Source organism: Zosterops lateralis (genome assembly GCF_965231275.1).
Source record: "Zosterops lateralis genome assembly, chromosome: Z".
Classification (NCBI taxonomy): Eukaryota; Metazoa; Chordata; class Aves; order Passeriformes; family Zosteropidae; genus Zosterops; species Zosterops lateralis.
The window spans coordinates 12830729-12855879 of record NC_139800.1 but is presented as its reverse complement, the minus strand read 5'-3'; the positions used below and the strand labels follow the sequence as shown (position 1 = coordinate 12855879).

The 25151-nt window shown below is 37.2% G+C and overlaps 1 protein-coding gene across 2 annotated transcripts in view; it reads left to right on the top strand.

Moving 5' to 3' along the window:
• Positions 1 to 23148, top strand: part of IL31RA (interleukin 31 receptor A) — a 35145-nt gene extending 11997 nt beyond the window's left edge. For both annotated transcript variants that reach the window (XM_083883805.1, XM_083883806.1), the window contains 13 exons: positions 1241 to 1361; positions 2816 to 2982; positions 4112 to 4263; positions 6808 to 6973; positions 7598 to 7680; positions 8216 to 8432; positions 9651 to 9833; positions 12544 to 12645; positions 14086 to 14232; positions 16184 to 16324; positions 17570 to 17663; positions 19195 to 19273; positions 20114 to 23148. In XM_083883805.1, the coding sequence (XP_083739931.1) occupies positions 1241 to 1361; positions 2816 to 2982; positions 4112 to 4263; positions 6808 to 6973; positions 7598 to 7680; positions 8216 to 8432; positions 9651 to 9833; positions 12544 to 12645; positions 14086 to 14232; positions 16184 to 16324; positions 17570 to 17663; positions 19195 to 19273; positions 20114 to 20713 (2252 nt within the window). In that variant the 3' untranslated portion in view covers positions 20714 to 23148. The remainder of the gene's footprint in view (positions 1 to 1240; positions 1362 to 2815; positions 2983 to 4111; positions 4264 to 6807; positions 6974 to 7597; positions 7681 to 8215; positions 8433 to 9650; positions 9834 to 12543; positions 12646 to 14085; positions 14233 to 16183; positions 16325 to 17569; positions 17664 to 19194; positions 19274 to 20113) is intronic.
• Positions 23149 to 25151: the final 2003 nt, after the last annotated feature.

Here is a 25151-nt window from a genome sequence, read left to right as displayed (position 1 = left end):
AATAAAGCATGAAATTACCAGCATTCCTTACTAACATAGGTCTGTAAGCTCTCTGACCCTGACTTTTGCCCAGCCAAAGTTTTCTGATGAGTTCCAACGGTAGTGGGTCTGTCCTTTTGGTTGTATCATCTTTCTAGCCTAGACAACTTTAGCTTTTTCCAGAGAGGATTTCCTCTCTAATCCTGTCTTCTTAAGAAATTATAATCACACTCTCTTACGGAGAACGTTAAAATATGTATATGAATTCTCTAATTTATTGAACAGATTAAGTCCAGATTATACTAGTGTGTATATATGTCTGGGGTCCCATTCTAATAAAGAAGCAGTAAAAGCAAAACATCTGTAGAAAAAATCCAGCAAAAGGTCTTGGTTGTCTGCAAAGCTTAATGTGCTGTAAGCTTGTTGATAAAAAAAAAAGATCTTTTGACAATTCTATTAGATGGGACAGAAAAATACTGTTTTGAAAAGAGGCTTTTTCAACCAGTTTGTTTCACTGGGCACAGTTCTCTTCTACTCCAATTTCTTCTAACCAGTGAAGAAATTGAACTGTAACAAAAAAGTCTTTCAGGGTGTTACATCCATTTTTATGGATGACTTCAGACTATAGAAATTGCAGAGGATTGTTTCCTTTGTGCTATCTTGCTTAAAAGATAAAGAGAGCCCAGAATCAGTGATTTGTTCGAGGTCACATAGATCTGTTTCCCAGGAACTTGTCTTCTGCACACTTGAGGCTGCGTAGGTTTCTCAGGTTTGAGTTTTTCATAGGCTAAACAATTAGATATTTTGGGAGAGAACCAAAGGGAGTTCTGTCTGTCAGAGAATGCCTTTTTTTGGTGCTTCTGCTGTTTTTTTGTTTTCCTCTTACTTTTTGGACTCACCCTAAACTATGGGTGTGTTGTAGGGGGGAGGTGGGGGGATGTGTATGCTTAGATGTTCAAGAGAGTGTTTGCCATAGGTTGATATATGATAGTTAAAGAATTACTGCCTCAGTATTTCTGAGAAATAGTTGAAGAAAATCTCACTGTCTCCTCAGGGTAAGAAAGAGTGGTTTTCATTTTGGTTTTATGAGGAGTTCTGAGGGCAGTGAGGGATGATAAAATGAAGTGCTATGAAGATAACAAATGAAGTTTGCCATAACTACTTTTTGACCAACAAAATCAGGTGTACATAAAGTTACTTATTTTTACTGTTTTTTTTTTTTTTTTTTTTTTTTTTTTTTTTTAAACCTCTGTCATTGTAGTTCGTCCAGACATGCCAGAAAATATCTCCTGCATTTACTTCTATAGAGTTAACCTTACTTGTACCTGGAATGCAGGAAGAGAAACAAGTTTTACAACGAACTATACTCTTTACCGAAAACTGTAAGTACTAGGGATATTGGGCAATGGGTTGCTGGGGTGTGACAACCAGTTCTCTTTCTCTCTCGTCCTGACTTTCGTTTAAAGAAAACTTGAAATCATCATGGAGATTGGAGTCTCGGCATTTCTCAGTAATTTAAATCAATTAATTTGGGGTTGGTAATTGTTGAAAATACTTGCTGTCTGATACCTTTTTAGTGTGCTGTATAAACAATATTCAGTATAGAAATATTTATATCAGAGCTGATACTCACTTGTTCCTTTGAAGTAACATTACTAATAAGGTTGAAAGTTGAATGACAGATGGAGAATGAAAACATTTTATGGGAGAGTTTCCCAGAAACTTTCTACCTAATGAACTGTCCTAATTTTGAGTGTGTAAAAAAGATTGCTTCCTCATTTGCTTTAAAAAATTCCCATCAAAATTCATTAAGCCACTGCTTTACTGCAGTATTCTGTTTGACTCCAGTAACATTTAACCTAGCGACCCTTGGAGTCATAAAATTTCAGTGAAAAAATCCAGAGCTCTCCTTTTGGATTGCTTGGGGATTTCTATTTACAAATACAAGTTATGTGGTCTCATGCTTTTTTTTCAGTGTTGAAGCACAGATACTTGGTTCTTTCAATTTCTGTTAGATTTTAAGTATTGGTTAGGGGCTTGGTTTTTCATAAGTGACTGTGAAAATGGTGAAATCAGTGGTGTTCCAAGGCAGATCCCAATAGTATTTTGAAGGTGATAGCACAGATTTGTCTGAGATGCACTTCTCAATCTGTCCTTTATAGTGCTGCTTCTAGTAGTGCTCTTTTTCTGCCGAACCAAGACTTCAGGTAATATTGTTCAGTGCAGAAATTTCTAAAATGCCTTAAGTTATTCTTGAGAATGGGAAGGAATTCAGACTCTAGGAGATATTGTCCATGTTGTACAAGTGTATACTATTGACAGCTATCTTTTTAATTTAAATTGTAAGGTAGGAAAACCTCTTTAGTTTTATTTCCATTTTAGCTTTGACATTTTAGGCTTCCACCTTTTAAATATGAAACTTTCTTGCTACTTCTGGTGTTTCTGTATTTTATAACTTAGTTGCGTTTTTGAAGCCAAAATCTGAAAGAGCCATTGAAAGCTGCTCATTTCAATACTATGCCTTCCCATATAAGCACAGACTTTTTATTAACCACAAAGTGAATTGGATTGCAGAACTGTTTCCAGCCAAATCTAAACATTAGTTTTAATCCAGGTATCTCCCTAGCTGAGTTTAACATGTGACTGCAAAAGCACTGGTACGAGGGGGCAGAGAAATTAGGAAAGGGTATTCATTTGCACCAACATGTTGTCTAAAAATGTTCACTGGTAAAAAAGTCTTGCAAGCTCAAAGATATATAATTAATAATCTAAAAATTTGTTTGAATTATTCTAAGAATGTCTAGTTCCTAACTACTTTAATTTTTCTCTTTTTTAGGATGAGTTCTCCAAATTCCTCCATATCCTGCCAGAATACAACAGAGTCATGTTCATTTCCTAAACGACACGATGTTTATAGTAATGATTTTTGTTTTCAGGTGGAAGCTAAAAATGTTTTGGGTGAATCCTTAACAGAGTGTGTTTCTATACCTTTGCAAAAAATAGGTAATTAAAAAGAATTAATAAAGATTTAATTTATGACCTTTCCCTGTAGAATTCTTTAAACTGGTTGGTGTTACAGCAGTAATTTTCAGTAGTTTCTTGATCTTACCGTGAAGTGCTGAGAAATGACAGGGTGTTTTCATGCTTTGCAACATCTAACTGCAACAATATTTCTTTAAGCTAATGTCTGATACATCCATTATAAATTTTTAATTACTGAGAAGTAAAGGCCATACATTAAAACTTTTTGTCAACTTAATTGATACTCGGACTCTAATATTTCTGAGTAGTACCAAATATCGATGCAACACCTGGCTGTAATGAATAGTGATACTTTAATTTCTCAAGGGTCATCCATAATTTGCTCTTCTATTCCACTTTCTAGTTAGGAATGTTAAAAAACCCTCCCTGTTCTATGTGCAGTGAGGATTGCACATAGAAGCAATAATAATATTTTGTCTACCTCTTCTCCCTCTGTCTTGTGCTTCTCCTCTGTTCATTTTTGTGGTGTAGTTAATCAATAATCCTTATAACTGACTACTTTTTACTGCAACACTTGTCATCAGTCATATATTTTATTCCTGAGTTCAGACCTGCCATGTCTCCTCGTGCCTCTTCACATTCTCTGTGCCAGTCATGTCTTTTCTCATTGCTAGCCCATTCTATTCCCATCATCTCTTTCACACTTCTCTCCCCCTCAGATCCTTTTCAGCTGAATTCTTTCCTCATCTGCAGTTCAGTCCTGTCAGATCCCAGCTCTGCTTCATTTGTTTTCCCTGCTGTGGTAATATTTTTCAGTGTTGATACAAATGAAAGACATCTGCACATCTATTTGAAAGCAGTTTTGTGCTAGAATCACAGAATCACAGACAGGCTTGGGTGGGCAGGGACACCTTCCACTAGACCAGGTTGTTCAAAATACCATTTAATTAAGTCAGTTATGTGTGCAATTTCTCTCACAGATAACTTCCCATATGTAAAATTATGTCTATAACATAAACATCACATGAATACTCTGGTGGGATGTGTGTTACTGGGATAAGGATTTAACTTCTTAGAACACAGAGAGAGAAATTCTGGACTTTTATAGAAGCATTTTTCCTCTCTTAATGTTTTTGTTTCTTCATTCTAGAAAAATTTGCCCCTCCTGAAATACTTTCAGTTAAAAAAATCCCTGGTATAAAGCAGTTACTTACAGTAACCTGGAAAATGCCTGAGAAGATTATCCCTCTCAAACCTATAATTTGCCAGGTTCAATACAGAAACTTGTATTCAAACTTTACCGTAAGTTACATAATTTTTCTTTTGCATGCTAATTTCTTTGTGACAAAGAGTTATAGGAATTAAATAAATAAAACAAGAACTAACTGGTATCATAAGAATTTAAGTAGAAAAAATGCAACACATTGTTTGAAATAATGATTATAATCGTGTTATTTTAGGGGAATATTATCAGGGATGCATGATCTTAAGAACAATGTTTGGTTTTCTAGGGTTAATTGTCCTTATTCTTTTGGTCATTAACTGTTTTGGTATATATCGAGCTTCAAATATTATTCTGTGTAAAGATGAGGGATGACCCTAGGCCGAGGGATTACACATGCAGTCCGTCAAAATATTTTCTTTTTCCGTTGCATTCTGTTGTTGAAAACAGCACCCATTCAGAACCACAGTATTTGAATGTGGTTAAGATGGAATGATGTTAAATTTATTTTAAAGTGAATGAAAATATAAATTTTGGAAAATAAAGGAAGTTATTTGCCTAGTTTGTCTTTCTGACACTTAAATGGAATTGTTGTAAAAAACCCCACTATTTGCATATTTCAGGTGATCTGTTCTTATGGTTCTCAGTATGGAAGGGATTGTGCTTGTAGTTTTACTATTTCTTCTTCCAAATTAAAAAACTGGCCAGGTTTCTTGGATTGTTTTTCAAGTTTATTGAACTGGGATGTCTGCCTTGATCTTACTATTTTATGCACTACATGTATAATCTTGGGAGAGAAAAATTCATCAAGGTAGTAATTGGAGCTATAAAAAAGTTTCTGATATTAAAGATGTTTCTAACTAGTATCCTCACATTCTCAAGCATCATTACTGTAAATATGACATACTATTTCTTGCATTCAGGATATAATATTCAGGATGATTGGATGGGCATGATGGCTCAGGTCTGGTTGGGGTATTGGAAATGGAACTAGTGATTGTTTAAAAGATCTGTTTGAGATGTTTATCCCTTTGGAGCCAAGGCACTGGTGGCCTTGTGCCACTTGTATGCTGTGAGTCCCAATATGCTCATAGTCCTTGGAGGGCTACAGCTTTATTGTATATTGTGTCTATTTTTCAGCACCTGCATTAGAAATCACCTGTCTGTTTGGTTTTTTTGCTATCAAATACATTCTATGTCCATTTGCCTCCTCAGCTTACACCTGCACTTTCACACAGACATTCCAGAAGAAAAGGTAGCTGCCCATGACTAGTAAAGACATAGGAGCTGTTTCTCTGTCAGCACATATAAGCAAAAAAACTCCCAAAACCAGCCCCCCAGAAAACCTAACTAAAAAATGTTTGAGCAAATGACAGATATCTTCTTGGCCTTTAAAGTCATCTGATCAAACCAGTCTAAACAGTTAGTTGTGAACTGTTTTTACTGAGTGAAAAACATGTGACCTGTTTTTGTACTTGCATATACTAAATTTCTAACTGTAATGCAATATCAGTAACAACCTTTTGACAGGTAACTAAAACCTAGTATGGGGTATCTCCAATTCTATGTCAGGTTCTGCCAGAGGTTGATAATAGTTTTGGAGCCCCTTTTATTGGAGATTTGTTGCAGAATCTGTCACCTACAGTGGTTTGGACAGCCCTGAATTTGTTCTCATAGAAGTGGGTATTTTTTGACAGTGAGTTTCTTGAGATCAGAATGAACTAAAATTTTCAGTTACATTAGGCAGTGCACTTCCTGTTATGATCTTCATATAAGTGGATGTCTGCATTTATTGCAGTTGTTATAGATTGCTATAGTACAGTCTGTATTGTTACAGGACTGATTCACTTTTCCTTGAAGGTTCAAGTGATGGAAGCCAAGAATTTCTTCACTGTGTTTTAGCCCTGTTTTGAGTGTTGAAGTGAGTGAGGTTCCTTTTAAGACAAAGAAATGACTCACATTGTCATTACTTTCTGAAAAGATACCACATCATTTATTTTTCATACTCCCATCTTCCTTCACCACTTACAGGTTTAATCTTATTTTTTGCCTCTTGGTACCAGAATTTGTAGTCTTTTTATTTGCCTTTTCATTTTAATCCTGTGCTGATGATCTTTGGGACAGCCCATGGCCACACTGTTGTATGGCTAAGAGCCGCAGGCCTTGTAACTCAGATAAACAAGACAGGAAACCAAGTACCCAGCTGACTCACAAACTGTGGGGGAATCAGTGCTTCCCCCAGGATGCTGTTGTGGGACATTATTCTAGTAATGGCTTTAGCAATAACCACTTGCTTCCCACCAGTGGGATCTGCATTCCTCCAGCGGTTTCTGTGCACAGCTGCCCTGGAGTCACATGTGAGCTGCACACTGTTCAAGCCACAGGGCAGTCAGTAGAGACCTAGTTTAGGATCAAGTTTTTCAGACCCTGGAGTTTTACAGGAAGAACAAATGTGCTACACAGAAAAATAAAGTATGAAACAAGCAATCTTGAGTTTGCTCACTCCCAAAGAGTGAGGTGGGAATCACAAAAACTGCATCTTTTGTGTTTTTTTAAAGAAAATAAGTCATATATCTGCACTCAAATTTATATCAAATAACTTTTGTTCATGTACCTATTTCCAGGAATTTGTCAATGTCTCACTGAATTCTCTCAAGCATCCAGGAACATGTAATCTCACAGGTCTGTGGGACTCCACAGACTATGCTGTTGCCGTTCGGTGTATCAATAACGAGTCAGCATTTTGGAGTGGATGGAGTGGAGAGAAAAACGCAAGCACAGAAGAAAAAGGTAAGCTGCCTACCTGTTAAAGTTTTCTTCTGTTATACTTGGAGGCATTAGGATTTAGTAGGGAAAAACTGTGTTTCAGCATGTTATCCTCTATTGAATTTAGAATCCTGTTGCTTAAACAGAATGTGTGTATTTTGTTTAAATATAGAAGAGGAAAACAGAAAGACAACAGCAAGTGTTGGAGGAGATTTGAAAAGTAATTCAAACAACATAGGGCTAAGAAAGAAAACAGATGAGTAGACAGTGAAGAGAGGGAAAATTGAGAGTGTAGATGGAGATTGAACAATGCAAAGTAAGATAGTAGCAGAAAAGTCGAGCAGCATGTATGTTCAGTGAAATAAATTATAAGTAGAGAAATCAAAATTCCAGTTATAAAACAAGACTAGAAAATCTCTTCTAGGGGACTCTAGAACTTAACTAATAAAAGTAAGCTGCAGGAAACTTATGGAAAGAAAGAAGGACCTAATTAGGGGGAAAAAGGCATAGCACCATAGAAGAGAAAACTTAATTTTAGTAAGTTTCTCTTAAACCCTATGTTTGAAACCTTTTGATTTTTTTCACCATATTAAAATACCTTTTTAATATAGCAATAAATTGCAAAAGTGTTTTTTTGTCTTTAAATAGCTCCTCCAGGAAAAGTGGATTTGTGGAGAGTAATTGAGTCTTCACATTCATCTAGAAATAGATCTGTACATCTTATGTGGAAGGTATATACATTTTTTTGTGAATTGATAATCATATTGGTATCATGTACCTGATGTTATATTTAAGTATTTTAGTTTGTAGGACTTAAAACTGCCAGAGGCATTTGCTGTTACCAGAAAAAAAAGCTCACTGAGCTAAACTAGAATTGAAAAGGCTTTTGTTTACTGAATGATAGATGAATGGAGTATTTTAATCTGTGTGGAAAGGGAGCATTTAATTGTGTTCAGATCACTGGAAAATCTAATTGAAAGTCCTTAAACTGCATTTAAATAATCCAGTTTACCAAAGCTGTGTTTAAATTCACTTTAATCTTCTAGCAAAGTGTCTAAAGGCTCTTTGCATTTCAAATCTCAGCATTTGACTTTTGAAATCCATAAAGGAAATGATCATGACTGTCTGTCCTGAAGATGGGCCTGAAGACAATACCTTACTTTTCCAAATACAGCATAATAGTTTTGTAATTTGATCTTTAATACAGCATATATTTTTGCTTGTGCAAATAACACAGCAAAACACTCCTGTATATTTTTTTAACAGCCATTAAAGAGCTTTCCGCCTTCTGGGAGAATTCTAGGCTACAAAATACAGTATTTCCCAGAAAACAAGACTGCATGTAAAAGGACAAACAACTCTACTGAAAAGAACATCACCTTACTTTTAAATGAAGAGGCACATATAATATCTGTCACTGCCTATAACTCTGCTGGAGAGTCTCCTGAAGCTATTTTGAGGATTCCATCCACTGATGAAAAATGTGAGATTTCTTAATGTTGTATTTTTCTCATTAATAGAAATGTGATTTTCATGACATCTGTTTAAGGTCTGATACAGTAGAAGCAAAATTGTGCCAAGGACTTCTGTCATATGTATCTATGTATATCTTGTCATATTTTGCCATCACATACCATATTTCTGCTATAGACAATTATTGTTGGGCGTTTTGTTTTGAGATACAATTGTTAAGATATTAACATTTTGTGATGTTTTATTGAATTTCTATTCTAGTACTTTCTGAGTTTTTTGTTGTTGGTTTAGGGTTTCTTCTAACTTTGCACCTCCCAAATAAATTTAAAGAATGCTACCCAATTCTTTTGCATCCCTTTGTTAGCTCATAAGATTAGTTACCACAGGGCACTATTGCAGAGTATTCAACACCATCATTCAAATATAAACATAGAAGTCTCTAAGTTGTGTTAGTGCAGCAGGGAGAGAAGCCTTGTGTTTATTCTCATTTCATGTGCATTTCCAGAGTACCCATCCCACCCACTGGGGTTAGGAAGGGTTAGGAAGCTGGTCTGCTCTAGCACAAGAGTTGCTCTTTGGCTCTCATGTTTAATTCTGATACTACTTTGAGCCTTGTGTTGCAACATCCTGCTGCCAGTTGTGACCTGACAGAGAGGCTGTATTTGACACATTTGAATCACTTCTAACATCAGTTGTTTATGATGTAAGTGCAGGTGTCCCCCTGGAACCGCTCAATCAAATTCCATTTCTAATCAGAAAACTGGATATGTAGATTTAATGTAATTTTGAACTAGAGGTGGCTGACTACCTCCCTATCCACTTTTGCATCCCATCACAATTTTTTTTTTTTTATTTTTCCATGTTGTAATGTACTTTCCCTCTACCAGATAGATCTCTTTTTACCTCTGTTTCATCAGGTCTTTTTTGCCTCTGCTTTGCCAGGTTGGGTTTTTACTTAGACTTCTATTATCTCTATTCTGCAGGCTGATGGTTTACCTTTGCTTCAGTGACATTCTTGAGATTGCTGACTTGCTTTCCTGTTACATTGCCTTTGTCATCTTGATCAAAATTGCTTATGAGCTACCTGCAAAATTGGTAGTATCTTGGTTTATTAAGTTTTACACACTGTGAAATTTGGATTCTGAAAGAGAGACTGGTTCTTGAATTCTGTATGTATTTTTCAAGCTTATGAAGATAGAATTGCTGATATTTTTTGTTAAATTTTTAGCCTCTCAGATGATTGAAATGGTGATAACCTCTACAGCAAATGAAGAAGTGGTGGTACAATGGATAACCTCTGAACCAGAAATAACCAAATATGTGGTTGAGTGGTATGAGGAATTGGAGATGGACCCTTTTGGTAGATCATGGGAATATGTATCAAATTCTACAGAGTGGAAAAATAACAAAAGTACGTTTATAAGTTACAGCTGTATTTATGCATAGATTGGAAAGAACAAACAAGGATGAACTCACCCAGTTTTCCTCAGGCCATTTTCAAACATAACAGTATTATTGCATGCTTTATTGAAATCTCTGCAGGTAATGTAATTGCATTTTTTAGTCTTACAAATTTTTATGCAACATGCAAGGTAGAGTTTTCTCCCATATAAGATTAAGGTACAGGATTGGTGTTAAAGCAATTCTGTGGTTTGATTGTATATCAGTAGGGAGGCCTGTGACTGATGTCACTGATGTGACTCTTCTAGCAGAGAAATCTAGAATGAAAAAAAAAGAATATGGGAAAAAGTCATGTTCTTTCATGTGTTTTAGAGAAAGAACATCATAGTCCTCCAAGGGCTGCAGGGGGACAGCTGCTTCACCATGATCTTCACTACCAATTGCAAAGGAATCTTTAATCCCCTGTTTCAGGGAGTTCCCACCCACAGGCGACAGTCCTTACTGAACTTCTCCGACATGGGTCCTTCCCACTGGCTGCACTTACTCACAAGCTGCTCCAGCATGGCTCCGCTGTGAGGACACATTCTCCTTCAGGCATCCACCTGCTCCAGTGTGGAGTCCTCCGCAGGCTGCAGGTGGATGCTCCATTGTGAACTCACACATCATAGTCCCTTCAACTCAAGTTCACACTGGAGTTTCAGCCTGTCCAGTACATCAGCACAGAAACAGCAGTACTGCCCTGGCCAGCCCAGGCCACATCCCCATGGCTGTTAGCAAAATGTTCTCAGGCACAAATCAGTAAGGTGTTAAGCAGTGCAGCACTACAGCAAGTAGCAAAAGCAAAAAGCACCCACTATCACTAAACTAATACCCAGTCAGGCAAGCGAGCCTTGTGGCAAGAATAGGAGCCTGCTTATCACTGGCTGAGCAGCACTAACAGCTATGAGATCAGTCTAGTGCATACCAATCAAATCTGTAATTTTCTCAATGGTTTGACTCCTGCCTGGCTCCCCAAAAAGGACTGTCATGGTTTGATCCCAGCAAGCAGCCAGGCCCCAGCAGCTGCTCATTTACTGCCTTGCCAGTGAGATCAGGGAGAGAATCAGCAGGGTAAAAGCAGGAGAGCTCATGAGGTGAAGACAGTTTCATAGGGAAAACAAAAACCATGCACAGAAGCAAAGCAAAACGAGGAATGAATTCACTGCTTCCCATGGGCAGGCAGGCATTCAGCCATCTCCAGGAGAGCAGGACCCTGTCACACGTAATGGTGACTTGGGAAGACAAACATCATCTCCAAATGTCCCCCCTTCTTCCCTCACTTTATATACTGAGCTTGATGTCCCATGATCTGGAATATCCTTCTGGTTAGTTGAGGTCACCTGTCCTGGCTGTGTCTCGTCCCAGCCTCCAAGGCAGCCCCAGTCCCTTCACCACCATGGCATTACACACACCAGAACAGACCTTGGCTCTGTGTGAGCCCTGCTCACCAATAACATCTCTATATTACCAACCCCGTGTTCAGCACAAATCCAAAACACAGCCCTGGCAAGAAAATTAACTCTACTCCAGCAAAAACCAGCTGGAGTAATGTATATATATAATGGCCATTATATATAAGGTGTAAATATAAGGTGTAAGGGACTAAAAGAGCAGCAGAAAGCTGATATAATGCAGGGGTCTGTTGATAGCCATTATTCTTGCTCAGCAAGCTGCAGAGCTTCAGAGGAATGATCTAGGAAACCCTTTACACTGGTTTTATTCTGGGGATTGTAAAGCTACAGATATGTTATCTCAGAATTGATAGGAGTTGTTGTGAGTAGTGGGTGCACCCTGTTGATTACTTGGCTTCTGGATTGTTCAGAGTTTAAAACTTCATTCCCAGAATCTGGAACTATGTATTGAAACATAAAGTTCTACTGGAGACATCTCACTTGTGACAGCCGTATCCCTGAGTCAGGCTCGTTAGAAGTAGTTGGCATGACTGGAACATCAGTGCAGAAATAATAGAATAATACAGTATTCTGTTGTAGGTGGCCCAGAAGAGTCACTGAAGTCCAACTCCTGGCCCTGCACAGGACACAGATGTGTCTGAGAGCATTGTCCAAATACTTCTTGAACTTTCCCAGGCATTGTGACCACTTCCCTGGGGAGCCTGTTCCAGTGCCCAACCACCCTCTGGGTGAAGAACCTTTTCCTGATATCCAGCCTGAGTCTCTCTGACAGTTACTTGCCATTCCCTCAGGTCCTGAGTGTTAAGAGTAGGAGACCCCATTGCTTTTCAATCTGGTGCATGAGACAAAGTTGTCTCCTGCAGAGCAGTAAACATAAAGATATGTGAAATTAAAAATACTAGCTTCCAGTGTAATTTTATGCTGGTTATTTGAAAATAGAGGCTTCCTCTAAAACCATAGAGGGTTTCGAGATGAGTAAGTGGATTCACATAGAAAAGTTGTATGATGTTGAAGTACAATTACCCATTCAAACTATTTCTAATGAAAAATGAGTCAGAAGCCATGTGCTCTTAAAAATACTACTATGAAAAAAATGTGTTAAAGCCAGTAGTGGGCATTCAAATCAATAATTGCATATTGCACTTGCTAGAGAGTTGAAGAAAATAGTCGGTGACAATATGTTTAAAATTTCCTCGTGATTTAGTCTATTTTCATTGTATTAACATCACATAGAGATTGTATGTAAGTATTCTTTTCTTTCCTTTACAGAAAACTTTAAACCATTTGTATGCTATAACATCTCGGTGTATCCTGTTTATGGAAGTAACGTAGCAGCTCCATTTTACACACAAATCTATGCCCAAGAAAAAAGTAGGTATTTTAATGTAATCATATTGTGAAAGATGTGTTGTAGTGCGTTTCTCAGGATGTATTATCTTTGAGTGATTTGGTAGTATCATTATTTGAAAAGTGATGACAATGGTGGAAAACCCCCCAGGTTTCAGGGTTCCCTATTTCTGTTCTGTTCAAGAACAAAATTGGTTTATAAGAAACATTAATCTTCTGATACAGGTACATTGCTGCTTGCACCCACTAATTTTTTGTGAAGTTTACAAAGCATTTGGAAAGAGTATAGCTACAAACATGAAAGAATTTTTAAAACTAGCTATGTCTTCAATGTTAAAGCTCATTTAGATATGTAATTTTAATTGATTGGCTGAATGTATTTTAATGCTTCATTACATTTGTCAGTCTTAATATATGAGGAAATTCTACTCATAAGATGGCTGGTTTTAAAAGCATACTTTTTGTTAAATTTTATAACATAATAAAATATTTATAGTCTTGCACATAAAAAAACCATAAGAATACATGATGTTTGTAATTGGATAGAAACCATGGATGAAGTAATGTTTTGCAGGAGAAGGGGTAAAGTTTCTTTATTTGTAGTTTATTGTGAATTCAGTGATTTATACAACCAGCTACAAGAATGTAGTTTACTAGTAATTTTAAGATTCTGTGTGAAAATGTTAATTGGTGTGTGTGTGCTTAAATAGGTCTGTGCAAATGTGCATCCACACACAGTACCGTGCACCACTAAAGAACAGTAATTACTGGGGGAGGCAATGGAGTATTTTACGTTTGCATAATAATTACACAGTCAGAACTGTGTTTTCAAAGCTTTCCTGTTTGTAAGTAGCTGTGACAACACTCAAGGTTGTTAGAGAATGGGAAGGAAGTTATTTATTTTAAAACTGCAAGACAGAGAACTCTTTCTTCAGAATTATGAGCAATGCATGTGAGGTGGTGTTGTGTAAGTGGAAAGGCTTTGTTCAGTGTGATGGGCAAGGCTGAGGATGCTGGGGTGCTGCAGATGCCACTTGAATCCCAGCTCCGCCAGAAACCTTCTACAAAGGCAGTGGTCTTGCACCTGAGTGCCCCCCATGAGTGCACAAAGGATGATCTTCTTCTCGATCTCTCCCTGATGTTGTAACAATAGAGCCTTTTAATGTTCTCAAGGTATTTGAATACAGTAACACCTAGAACTGTGTAAATGCCAGAACACATGAGGGGAAGTTTTTTCAGAAGAATTCCAACATCAAAGAGAGTGATTTTTATCAGAAGAATTCCAACATTAAAGACAGTGAGAAAAGTTAAGGAGTCTGTCAGAGCACTAAGGTTGCACATTTTTTTGTGCATATGTTTCCTCTAATGTTACTGGTATGTGTAAAATAACAAAGGAGGATAACACTGCAGTACCATGACTTCCTTCTTTTACTACTTTTGCTATTTCATAATGCTTCTCTGTAGAGCCATCAGAAGGACCTGTGGCTGATACAGGCATTCTGGGGAAAAATGAAGTTACAATAAAGTGGAATGAGATTTCAAAGGCTAAAAGGAATGGATTTATCACTAACTATACAATATTTTATAAATCTGAAGATGGAAAAGAATTGAGTAAGTATATTAACAACAATACTTTCAACACGGTTATGAAATTTTCAGTCTCTCTTCCATCTTGACACACCTTTGAAGTCAATAGAAAAAGTAATGGCAGGAGTAGAGGAGCTAAAATATGTTGGAGAATCATAGATTCTGTGTAAATTCATAGATCACAAGGGTTCAGTGAATTTATGAGTTTCATGCGTGTTCTTGGAAGGATATGCCTTCAGCTTCTGGAAAAGTGGTGCAAATTTTCTATTAAAATATTTTTACTGTCAATTTTATATTAAAAGCAAATTTGGAAATAACAGTAAAATAAGCTGCCAAGAAATAGTTTCTTTGGACATTGTTTTAGATCAGTTTCTTCAGATGTGTTTGATTTACCATTGCTTTTCTGGTGTGGAGGCTGATACCATAAATTTGATCATACTCCTAATCTCTGCCTCAGGAATAGTGTCCATACAGTCTGGCCGTGAATGGTATCTGTTCAAAACTTCTTTAGTTTAACTCTCAGCAGAAGCTTCCATGGAAAGTATCTGGGTGACTTAAACTTTTCTTCCTATATAGTTTATGAAGAAAGTAGTTGGATCATTTAGTGCTTCAGATTGGATTTTTTTCCTCCCTTTTTTAGACATCATTGTTGTCGGGCACCTGACACAATCTCTTTAGCAAAGTTTGCAGACTTACAAATCCCATGATGTTTATTTCTTATGGATATCCAGTTCAGACCCACGGCAAGAGTATTCCTGGTAATTTTTAAATGTGAAAGAGAAGGCTAATTATTTCTGTCAGATATAGTCACCTGCACACTGTTTTTCCTACTATGTTGGTTTCTGAGTAATTTAATGCTGACTGCCTTGTGCGGGGCCATCGGTGAGACATGGAGCCTCATGTTACAGTGCTGTATTTCTCCATATTACTTGTAATGTAAAGCAGGCTGTGTCCTCATGAGGACTTCAGATTATTTTCTTTAGAAAATTAGCTGTAAATACCAATGAAGGGGAGTTGAATTTAAAGTCAAAATGTGCTGTACTGATGTTTTTTGAGGCTTCTCTGATATCACGTGTTCTTGATAATAGTAGAACGTGGGGGTGTGTGCCAAGGTCCACTTCACCAATGACCTTTTAACAGTAGTACTTCAGTTTCCCTCCCTTGACTTAAGAGAAACTCAGCTTATTTTAACTTGAGACATATTGCAACATAAGTATTTCCTGCGTGTTTCTGGATAGAAGTGACAGAGGAAATGAGTTGCCTTTGACCTTATGCACCAGAAAATGTTTCAGTGACTGTAATGTCTTACATGAAGATGCATTTGGTACTGTTGGTAGACAAAGGATGATAGGATACATGCCCTGCTTAAAAAAATTATAAGGTGAAGCATATTTCATTAATTTCAATACTGAAGAATATATTGGAAACACTGAGTTCTATTCATAAAAGCATTTTGAAACTTGGAAAAAAAATCCTGTTGATTTTGGCTTTCCTTTGACTTCATTGGGGTGGTATCCCAGTGCTGATAGATGACATTTTCTTGCATGGTCAGTGTCCAACTGCATGTAGTAGAAATACAGTTGAATTTCACAAACTACAGAAACTATTTGAAGTTCTTAATTTCTGAGCCAACTATTTTGAGGAAATGAAGTCCTCAAAGCACTGTTTTCAGTGATAAATGGCAGGAGATCATAATTCACCTATCTTCATAATTAGCAAAAATATTTGTATTTATTTTTAAAAGTAAATACATAATGATTCAGATTTTTTGTCTCAAACTTATAAGTAGTACTGAGAAATACTGTTTAGTAATATAGGTTTTGTCTTTTAAAGGACTGGTAAGATTGCTTTGTATTTCAAATTACCTTTAAAATAGTTTGGGATATGTTATTTTAGAAATTGCTAAGTAAGTGTACAGTTCCCTGATACAACATTACTTTTGTGTATTTACTGACATAAATCTTCTCCTAAAAAGATGAAACAGTGAACCCTGATGTTCTGCAATACAGACTGAAGTCCTTACAGGCTAATACACAATATACTGTTCAGATCATGGCAAGCAACCAAGCTGGTGGAACCATTGGAGAGGAAAAAACCTTCAAGACTTTGAAAATGGGTAAGTAATAATACAGGTTAGTTATTACTATTTTAAAAAATGGGCTTGGAAGTAAGAAATACAGGACATTGTCGCTTAGGCATTTGTTAACTGCTGTTTGTTGTTTAAAAAATGTTGAACAAAACAAGAATTGGCCACAGTAGTAGAATTTAACTTAATTCCACTGACAATCTCACAGACTAAAAACCTGTCAGAATTAGAAGTCAATCCCAAAAATCTTGATTTACTTGTCAGTAAAGCTATGGAGTACTTGTGGTTGTTTGTGGAAGCAGCAGTGTGTATGCTGTCAGCTGTGGGATGGGATGCCTAACAGTTCATTCAAAAGTAGACTTTTCCATCTGAGAGATTTACCATAACCACAGATGGTGTTGCACATGTTCTGGTACGTAAGCTTACCTGAGTGCAGAGGTTGTGGCCAGTGAGTGTGCAGGGAGATACCTTTGCCTATCTCCTACTGTTTGTTTTAGCCAGATTTGACAAGGAGGTTTGTATAATGGCAGCAGGTCAGCAGCTCAGATATTCCCTCGTTTCAAGTTCTGGAAGAATGTTCTTAGTATACTCCTAAATGCCCTGGTACTTGGAAACTAGCTCAGAGATCTGAGCAATGTTTCAGTCAGAGTAACTGTTTGTTTGTGGTGGTTTTATTTTATTTTTATCTATCTATCTATCTATCTATCTATCTATCTATCTATCTATCTATCTAATTATTATTTCAAATCTATCTCCTGCACTTAATTTGCTATTTATCTTTTTGTAACTTTTGGTAGAAGTGAGACTGACCACAAGATTTAGGTGAGCATAGAATAACAGGTGACCAGGAGGTGGTAGAGTCTTCATCCTAGGTTGCTTTTGAAGGTTGGCATGGTGTGACCCTAAGCAGCCTGATCTAGTTTTAAAATTGCATGAAGTGATCTACAGGTATCCCCTCCAATCTAAATTTCCATGTGATTCTGTTAAATAAAGGAAATTCTAAAATGTGATAAATCTGTTCCTAAAACATCCTGGAAAGTCTTGTCATGACCTGGTTTTCTGGCTCAGTAACTGTGGCTTGTTGGATTCCAAATACTCACCTTTTGACTCATCACAGAATGGGTATCCTACAGTATTCTGAGTAATTTTGGCTAGTTTTGACAGGGCTCTTTAGAATTGTGCTGATTAAGTGACTTGGATATTAAAAATCAGCTGTCTTGAAGAAATGACAATGTGGACTGATCAGTGTTTTTATTTCTTTGTTTTTGTGTAAAGATAAAGAAGATCTCCTTTTTATTGGTATACCTGTTGGGATAAGCATGTTGTGTCTGATAGGCCTTTGGATAACGTGTGTTTTGAAAAAACATGCGTAAGTATATTTTCTACTGTCTAAAACTGAATGCAACTTCAAGTTAACTTGTAAAATCGGATTTTTAATTTATTTTGTAAATGCCTTTGTTGTGTTCAAAACCAATGTCAAAATAGAAAGCAAGCAATTAAAATAACAAATAAATAAGTGTACAGGTTATACTTTGGATGCAGTTTATGTGCTATAGTCCAAAAACAAGTATTAATTTTAGGAAGTTTAGTAAATTGAAACAAAATAAATTAGAGAAACAGATTTACATATCAACTATATCAGTTTATGTAAAATACTACATACATGCCATTTGCAGTTCTGTGGTCATTTAAGTGAGGAGAGCAAACTCAGAGTCAGTTTCTGAAAAATCAATTATGCTAAGAAGTAAAGCTTTCTAGACACTTTTAATATGCTAGGATGGTACTAGGACATATTTCACATAGCCCCTATTGCTTATCTTGCCTATAACAATATGACTCTTGTTAGTTTGGGATGCTTGCCTTGAGCTGCAAGGAAGTAAGGAAAAAACCTAGAAATTACACTGTGTGAAAACATTTGGTTGCTTGATCCTAAAGTATGGATCTATATGTATACATGATTCAAAATCCTTTCATCTGCTTTCATCCTTTCATCCAATCTGTCCCCTGACAGATTTTAGTTTTTTCTCTGAGCACGGGGATCCAGTAACATTCCAAAGATGACAGTGAGGGGTTTTTTTAAGGTTATAAAATACACTTTTCTTTCACAAGAAAAGTGACAAGGTTGTTTGGCTAATGAGAAGGTTAAAAATCTGAGCTATTTTGGGGCATTCCAAGCTACTGGAACTAATACTGTTGTCAAGTGAAGCATCAGGTAAAGCTGAAGAAGCAATTTCCATCCCTTTTACATCTTCATGTGTGTTGAGTATACTGAATTTTTACAATAAGTAAAAACTATTTTTTGATTCTGAAGAATACTTTGAGATGCAGTAGAATGTCTATATTCCTCTGTAGATCAGATTGCTATGTGAAAAGTCAAGCTAAGGACTGGTTTTCATTCCCTTACTTCTCTACCCAGAGTCAATGGGTGAGGATCATTCATCTGTTGTCAATTTAGGAACTCAGTGTAGCTCTAATGTGGTGTAGTGCTACAGACACAGAGCAAAGTTCACCTGAGGTGGCTTTTTGAAGAAACACCCTGAAAAATGATCACAACAGTATTTCATACAGTCTTATTTTGGCATGCTCTTATTTCATATAATATTTAATTGAGTAATATAATAACACATTTTATATAATATAATAAAAAATGGCTTTTGTGAATTAATAGTTTTTCTGCAATGTGTCTGTAACCCAAGAGAAGATCTTGTTGAGATCTTTAGTAATAAAAATTAGTGTATGGGAAAATAACTTTATTGAAAAGCATTGTGTTAATAAAGAAAAGACTTCCTTTGTGAAAGTTTGATACCTTAGCAGTATTTGGAATTTCTGGTGATTTGTTAATGTTATTTTAATAATCTATTTCTTTCATAATTTGGCTATAATTCCTTTCTCAATTATAGGCTTAAAAAAGTTTGCTGGCCTGATATACCAAATCCTGAAGAGAGCCTTGCAGTGGAATGGCCTCCTACTTCGTCTATGGTAATAGTTGGAATTTTATGCATTAAAGAAGAGATCAAATGGAGAGAAAATAAATCCTTTTCTTTTCAGTCATTTTATGAATCAACCCACCACCTTTATTGAATTCTCTTCTTCTTTTTAAGTGCTGCAAAATGCTCTTTGTAGTATTCCAAAACAATAGAGAAGATGCATCTTCATAAAGTATATTCATCTAATTCTTATAGGATATTGAGAAGTAATGTTTTGAAGCGACACAGTGATTGGTGGACATGGTTCATTTAATAAAGTAAATTAAATTTGCACAGGATATTGAGTCTATTAAATCAGGTTTCCACATCTTCATGCCTCCTCCCTTCTCCACAAAAAAATGTATTGCAACATATATTAAGATTTGGTATGTGGTTGTACGAACAGTTCTGTCTTGCTATTTTTTGAATATTTATTCCTTATTGAAGTTTTGATGTTTATTTGAATAGAGTGGAGTTGATCAGGCTTACACAGAAAGTGTAATTTGTGGGTAATGGAATTTAAACTTTTTTCTCAAAAATGTCTGGTTAGACTAGAAAAGAGGAACACAATCCAAACCTGATTCTGAGCCTTCACTTAAACTTGTTATTTCATTAAAGACAGAAAACCTAATATGAAAGTGTTTAGCAGATGGAAAGAATAACATTGCTTTTTAAAGTACTCATTCACATGTAACTGCATCCCATCTGAAATGCACGTGAACTCTTTATTAGTGCAAGTCTGAAATTATGAGTCAAACAGAGCTCAAATAGCAATAATTTATTTATTAAAAAAATGACCTGGTGCATTATGTAACTCTTTATAACTCTCCAATTTACCTCTTTTTACTGACAGAATAATTCATTTTTGAAGAGAGTGTCATCTCAGAGTAAAAGTGTAGACTTTGAAGACATAAATGTTTTGGAATATTGTTTTCATGAAGAAAGTCAGGAAGGATCACTACTAATAAATTATGAAAACCATGTTTCTGAATATACTGATATTAAAACAGAAGGCATAACTAACAGAGATGAGAAGATACTGCATAATGAAGAGAATGAAGTTGCTAAATGTTTTTCCCCATCCATGTCCTATGTAATTTCTGATCAATTTACCAGAAGTCAAATGCCTTCAGCTTTGACACCAGCGAAGGAAGTCCAACCCATAGAAATGGTGGTAAATGATTTGTGTGGATCCCAACAGAATCCAATTAAAAATGAAGAAAATGATGATGAAGAAGTTTTAAAGCTGGAAGATTTCAGTGAAAAAGCACTGTTCAATCCATACCTTAAAAATTCAGTTAAAACAAGGGAATTTCTTGTTTCTGAGAGCTTGCCAGAGCACAGTACAGATGAATGCAAAAGCCAGTCAAGTACCTTGCCTCCTTTTCAACCAAATGTTTCAGGACAATCGTATGTAACACTGGACATGTTCAGGCTGCCCAAAGCTCAGTAGCATGAGAAAACTTCATCGTAAAATCCACCTGTGAGATACCCCTTGCCACTGCTGCTCATAGGCATTCTTATTCTAACGTGGCTGATCTCAGTTAATCTGGATGAGAACACCCTCTGCCTTCAAATAGCTGTGAAGTTATTTTTTACACTGTGTACAAGTCAGAGTTCACTTTCAGTGTGGATGTTTGAGGTTTCTGTTGGTTTGGTTTATTTGTTTTGTTTTGTTTTTTTTTACCGGGCATGCCAATAGTGAAGCAAAAGAAACAGCTTTTGTCATTTCTTCTTAGTTCTCCTGTATCAGCTGCTAAAACAAACTGTGTTTGCTGCAGGAGCATCCAGCAGTACAAGCAGCTCATCTCTTTCTCCCCACACAACCAGTTCCCAAGGCTCAGCTCTGATGGGGAAACACGGGCGGACTTGAACAGAGTCAGAATCTGCCAAATCCTTCCTTCAGCTACGTGAAACAACTACTTTCCTGTTCTTATTTCCCTTGATTGTATCTTATCTGGTTTTATATGCCATGTTTCTCTTGTTTTACAAATATTTTCTAGACTTCAGTAGTTGTCTTTTTGTATCCTGACTCTTGAATTAAGAGTTTGGGTTACAGTTTCTTGTCTTTAATGGGAGTATACTTGCTATGTTATCTGCATTTCGGAAAATGCGTTATGCTTGCTATGTTGCTTCCTTTCCTTTCTCATGTTTTTAATAGTCCTCAGCATTTTGTGCTGTTTTTGTTTCTCCTGTTTGTTTCCTGCTCTTAAAAACTGCTTACTGAAGGGTAACTTCTTATCCTCTTGTTCCTTTGCTTCTAATTTGTTTCAATTTAAAACTATTTCCCAGTTGAGATTTGGATATTTTGAACTGAAAAAAAAAATCAACTAAATATGTCATCTTGTGTTAGAATAAGGACTGAGTTAGGAATTAATTTTTTTAGGGAGGTAATGAAAAGACACTGTCTGTAAAATCTTCCCAGATATTCTCTGGTAATTGATTTAGGATTAGGTATTTCTGCATGAAGGGTATAATTTTTGTGATTTGTTTTATTATTTTGTTAAGTCATAAATCAAATTGTAGTTTCCATTTTACAAATCAGCAATTAAGCTGATTGCGTAAGACACTCAATCACACTAATTTTTTAACAAGAAAGAGGCCATTATTGTAAAACTCTTACTGAAATACTCTGCTAAATAACAGGTTTAAAAAGATGGAGAGTCAAAGTGTATTAGGGGATGTTCAGTATGTCACATATGGGGGATATAGTAATTTTAAGACTCTGAATCATTTTTACAGTATTTAGAGGCTGGATGCCATCAGTCTCGTTTGCACAAGATTGTAGTTTGTACAAATGCAGATTTCTTCCAGGAAAAAAAGATACAGGAGTTATGGGGATAGAAAAATGAGAGACAAATGCAAATAGGATTAGAAAGCCTTTCCTTTCTGTGCAGGAAGAGGAGTAGAAAAATGGAAAATATATTGTAAACTTGAATGAGGAGGCTGAGCCTTTCCCTGGATCCAGTGGCTATTATTTGCATTGTTTTGTGGGAAACAGTGTAAAGTTTTGCATTTGGGATTTTTTTCTATCGTTTGGAAGCTGCTTTAACTTAGAACAATGTTCCTCTCGTTGCCAAGAAAGGATGGAAAAACAATTTCTGCAAATGGTTCCTTATCCAGCAACACTGATTTCCACCTCTCATGTTTGCTGGATCACTTTCTCAGCCACAGTGCTCCAAGATGAAATGCGTGTATGTTTGCTCTTATAAAAGCCCTTGCTTACTTAGATAAGTCATACTCTGAAATTAGGACAAAGCTTTGGTTAGGTCAGTGCTTTTTTCTGCTGCTTCAGTTGGTTCTAGACTTCTCACTCACAGCTACATTGTCTCCCCAGGCTCAGAACTCACTGATCCCATCACAGCATTTTCCCCCCTTAAATCTCTGTGTTTGCTTTAATATCACAATATATTAAAATAAGCATATGCAGAGATATTTTGGGCCTCTCTAGGAATTGTTTAGCAGCCGTATGAAAGCTGCATATTCTGAGTTGCATGTTTGAGACAGGTAAAAATGAAAATAATGCAACCTTTAAGGGATCATTTGAAAAGGGAGATTCTTGCTGGATGACTTGGGTAGGTTATCCTCGTAACAATTCTTAGATTCTGGAGGTTAAGTATATCCTTCTTTTTTATCCCACTTTGTTTCCTTCCCTATTGATACTCTGCTTTTCTCTCCTCATTTTTCCGCTTCTGTTCGTCATTATTTCCCAGAAAAAGCAAAATGCTAGAAGTGGGCTCTATACATTCGAGAAAATAAAGCTGCCTTTTGCACATGCTTTGGAATGAAAGCTTGTTGCACTTGGTTTGTTTTGCATTGGGAATTGTGCTCTTTCTGACTTTTTGCAATTTGTCTTTCAAACTAACACTGTGAACTATTAAAATATTAAAACTGAGAAAATGTGTAACAATTTTTTTATTGATTTATACTAAATACACCATTTAGACATTTTAGATTCTCATATTCACATAGAATAGGTCTCACTTTGGACTGCTGTTTATGGGGTCACAAGAGAGTGGGCTTTAGTCATAGTAATTTTCTACGGCCACAATTTGAGTCGGTAACTTTCTTTGAATGTTCAAGTACAAAAATATTATTCCACTTGGGTTGTTATTCAGGCAAGAAAAATAAGTTTCCAAGTCAGTTTGTTAATGAAACAGGTCCTTATTAGACAGCACTAATTCCTGGGAGCAGACAGTGGTCAGCCCAGGTGCTGTTTGTCAAGGCCAAGGACTAATGAGATTTCTCAGACTATAGTGTGGCTGATGAGGGAGTGTGGGATGCATCACCACAATCCACCCCATGACTAAAGTCAACTTCCCTGGGCCTGATGCCCAAGGCAGCACTACAGCCTTGGGACAGAGCAGCAGGAAAGCTGTTCCCTGGAAAAGGACCTGGGGGTGCTGGTGACAGTGACTGAACATGAGGCAGGGTGTGCCCAGGGGGCCAAGAAGGCCAAGGGCATCCTGGCCTGGATCAGCAATGGTGTGGGCAGCAGGAGCAGGGCAGGGATTGTCCCCCTGTGCTGGGCACTGCTGAGGCCACACCTGGAGTGCTGTGTCCAGTTCTGGGCCCTCACTGCAAGAAAGACACTGAGGGGCTGGAGAGAGTCCAGAGAAGGGCAATGGAGCTGGGGAAGGGTCTGGAGCACCAGTCCTGTGAGGAGCAGCTGAGGGAACTGGGGGTGTTTATCCTGGAGAAAAGGAGGCTCAGAGGAGACCTCATCACTCCCTACATCTGCCTAAAAGGAGGCTGTGGCCAGGTGGGGGTCGGTCTCTTCCCTCAAGTCACAAGCAGCAGGATAAGAGGAAATGGTCTCAAGTTGTGACAGGGAGGGGTTTAAATTGGATATTAGGAAAGGTTTCCTCGTCAAGCACTGGGCCAGGCTGCCCAGGGAAGTGTTGTAGTCACCAGCCTGGGGGTATGTAAAAAATACATAGATGTGGCTCCTGGGGACATAGTTAAGTGGTGAACTTGGCAGTGCTGGGTTAACAGTTGGACTCTATGGTCTTACAGGTACCTTCCAACCTAAAGAAGCCCATTATATAGGGCACATTCAAAACATCACCCACATTATTGATGTTACGTTTTTCCCCAGGGCAGAAAGGAGCTGAGAACTTAATAAGATCTGAAGTCTGATCAGACTTGTGCACCTACAGTGCACCCATGCATACCATTCCTAAACACAAAGATTACATTAGAATTACCTCTGTGCTTTTCTAACCTACTCAACACACTCATTTCTTGCTTGTTCAGAACTTCTTTTCAGCTAGTTATCCATTACTTGTATTAGTATTTGATCTCCCCTCCAACTTCTTTCTTGTCTCCCTAATGGTTGTTAGACCTTACATGAGGAGCTGTTCAGCTGCCATATATTAGTCATCATTGCTGTGAGAAGAAAATATGTTGCACATGCACAGTTAAGAAAAGTTGAAATGCACCCACTTTCTTTCTCTACTGTTTGCAGAAGCAGACCACCTCCAGATGTAGCCTTATGTGAAAAGGAGAGGAGTTGGCCCTCTCACTGCTGCAAGGTGGTGTAGCTTCACCAAAAGTGATAGAGTTATGAAGAGACACACATATATGCATATGCATATATGCATCTATGTCTCTACACTAGTTCCTTTGAGAACTGCCTGTTAAAGTGCTTGTGCACACCTGAGCATATTCATGTGTGCACATGCCTGAGCCCAGACACAGTGAGGTGACTTAATTAATCTAGTTACCCACAGAGAAGGAAGTTGTTTTTGTGATCTATATTGCTGCACAGTGTCATTCAGTGTCATTCACCAGCACTGATGGCATTACAGGCTGCTTCCAGGCTGCTTCACTGCTGGGATCCTCTGTTTTGCCTTGCGCATGGAGTCTAGTACAAGAGCCCACAAGGTCCT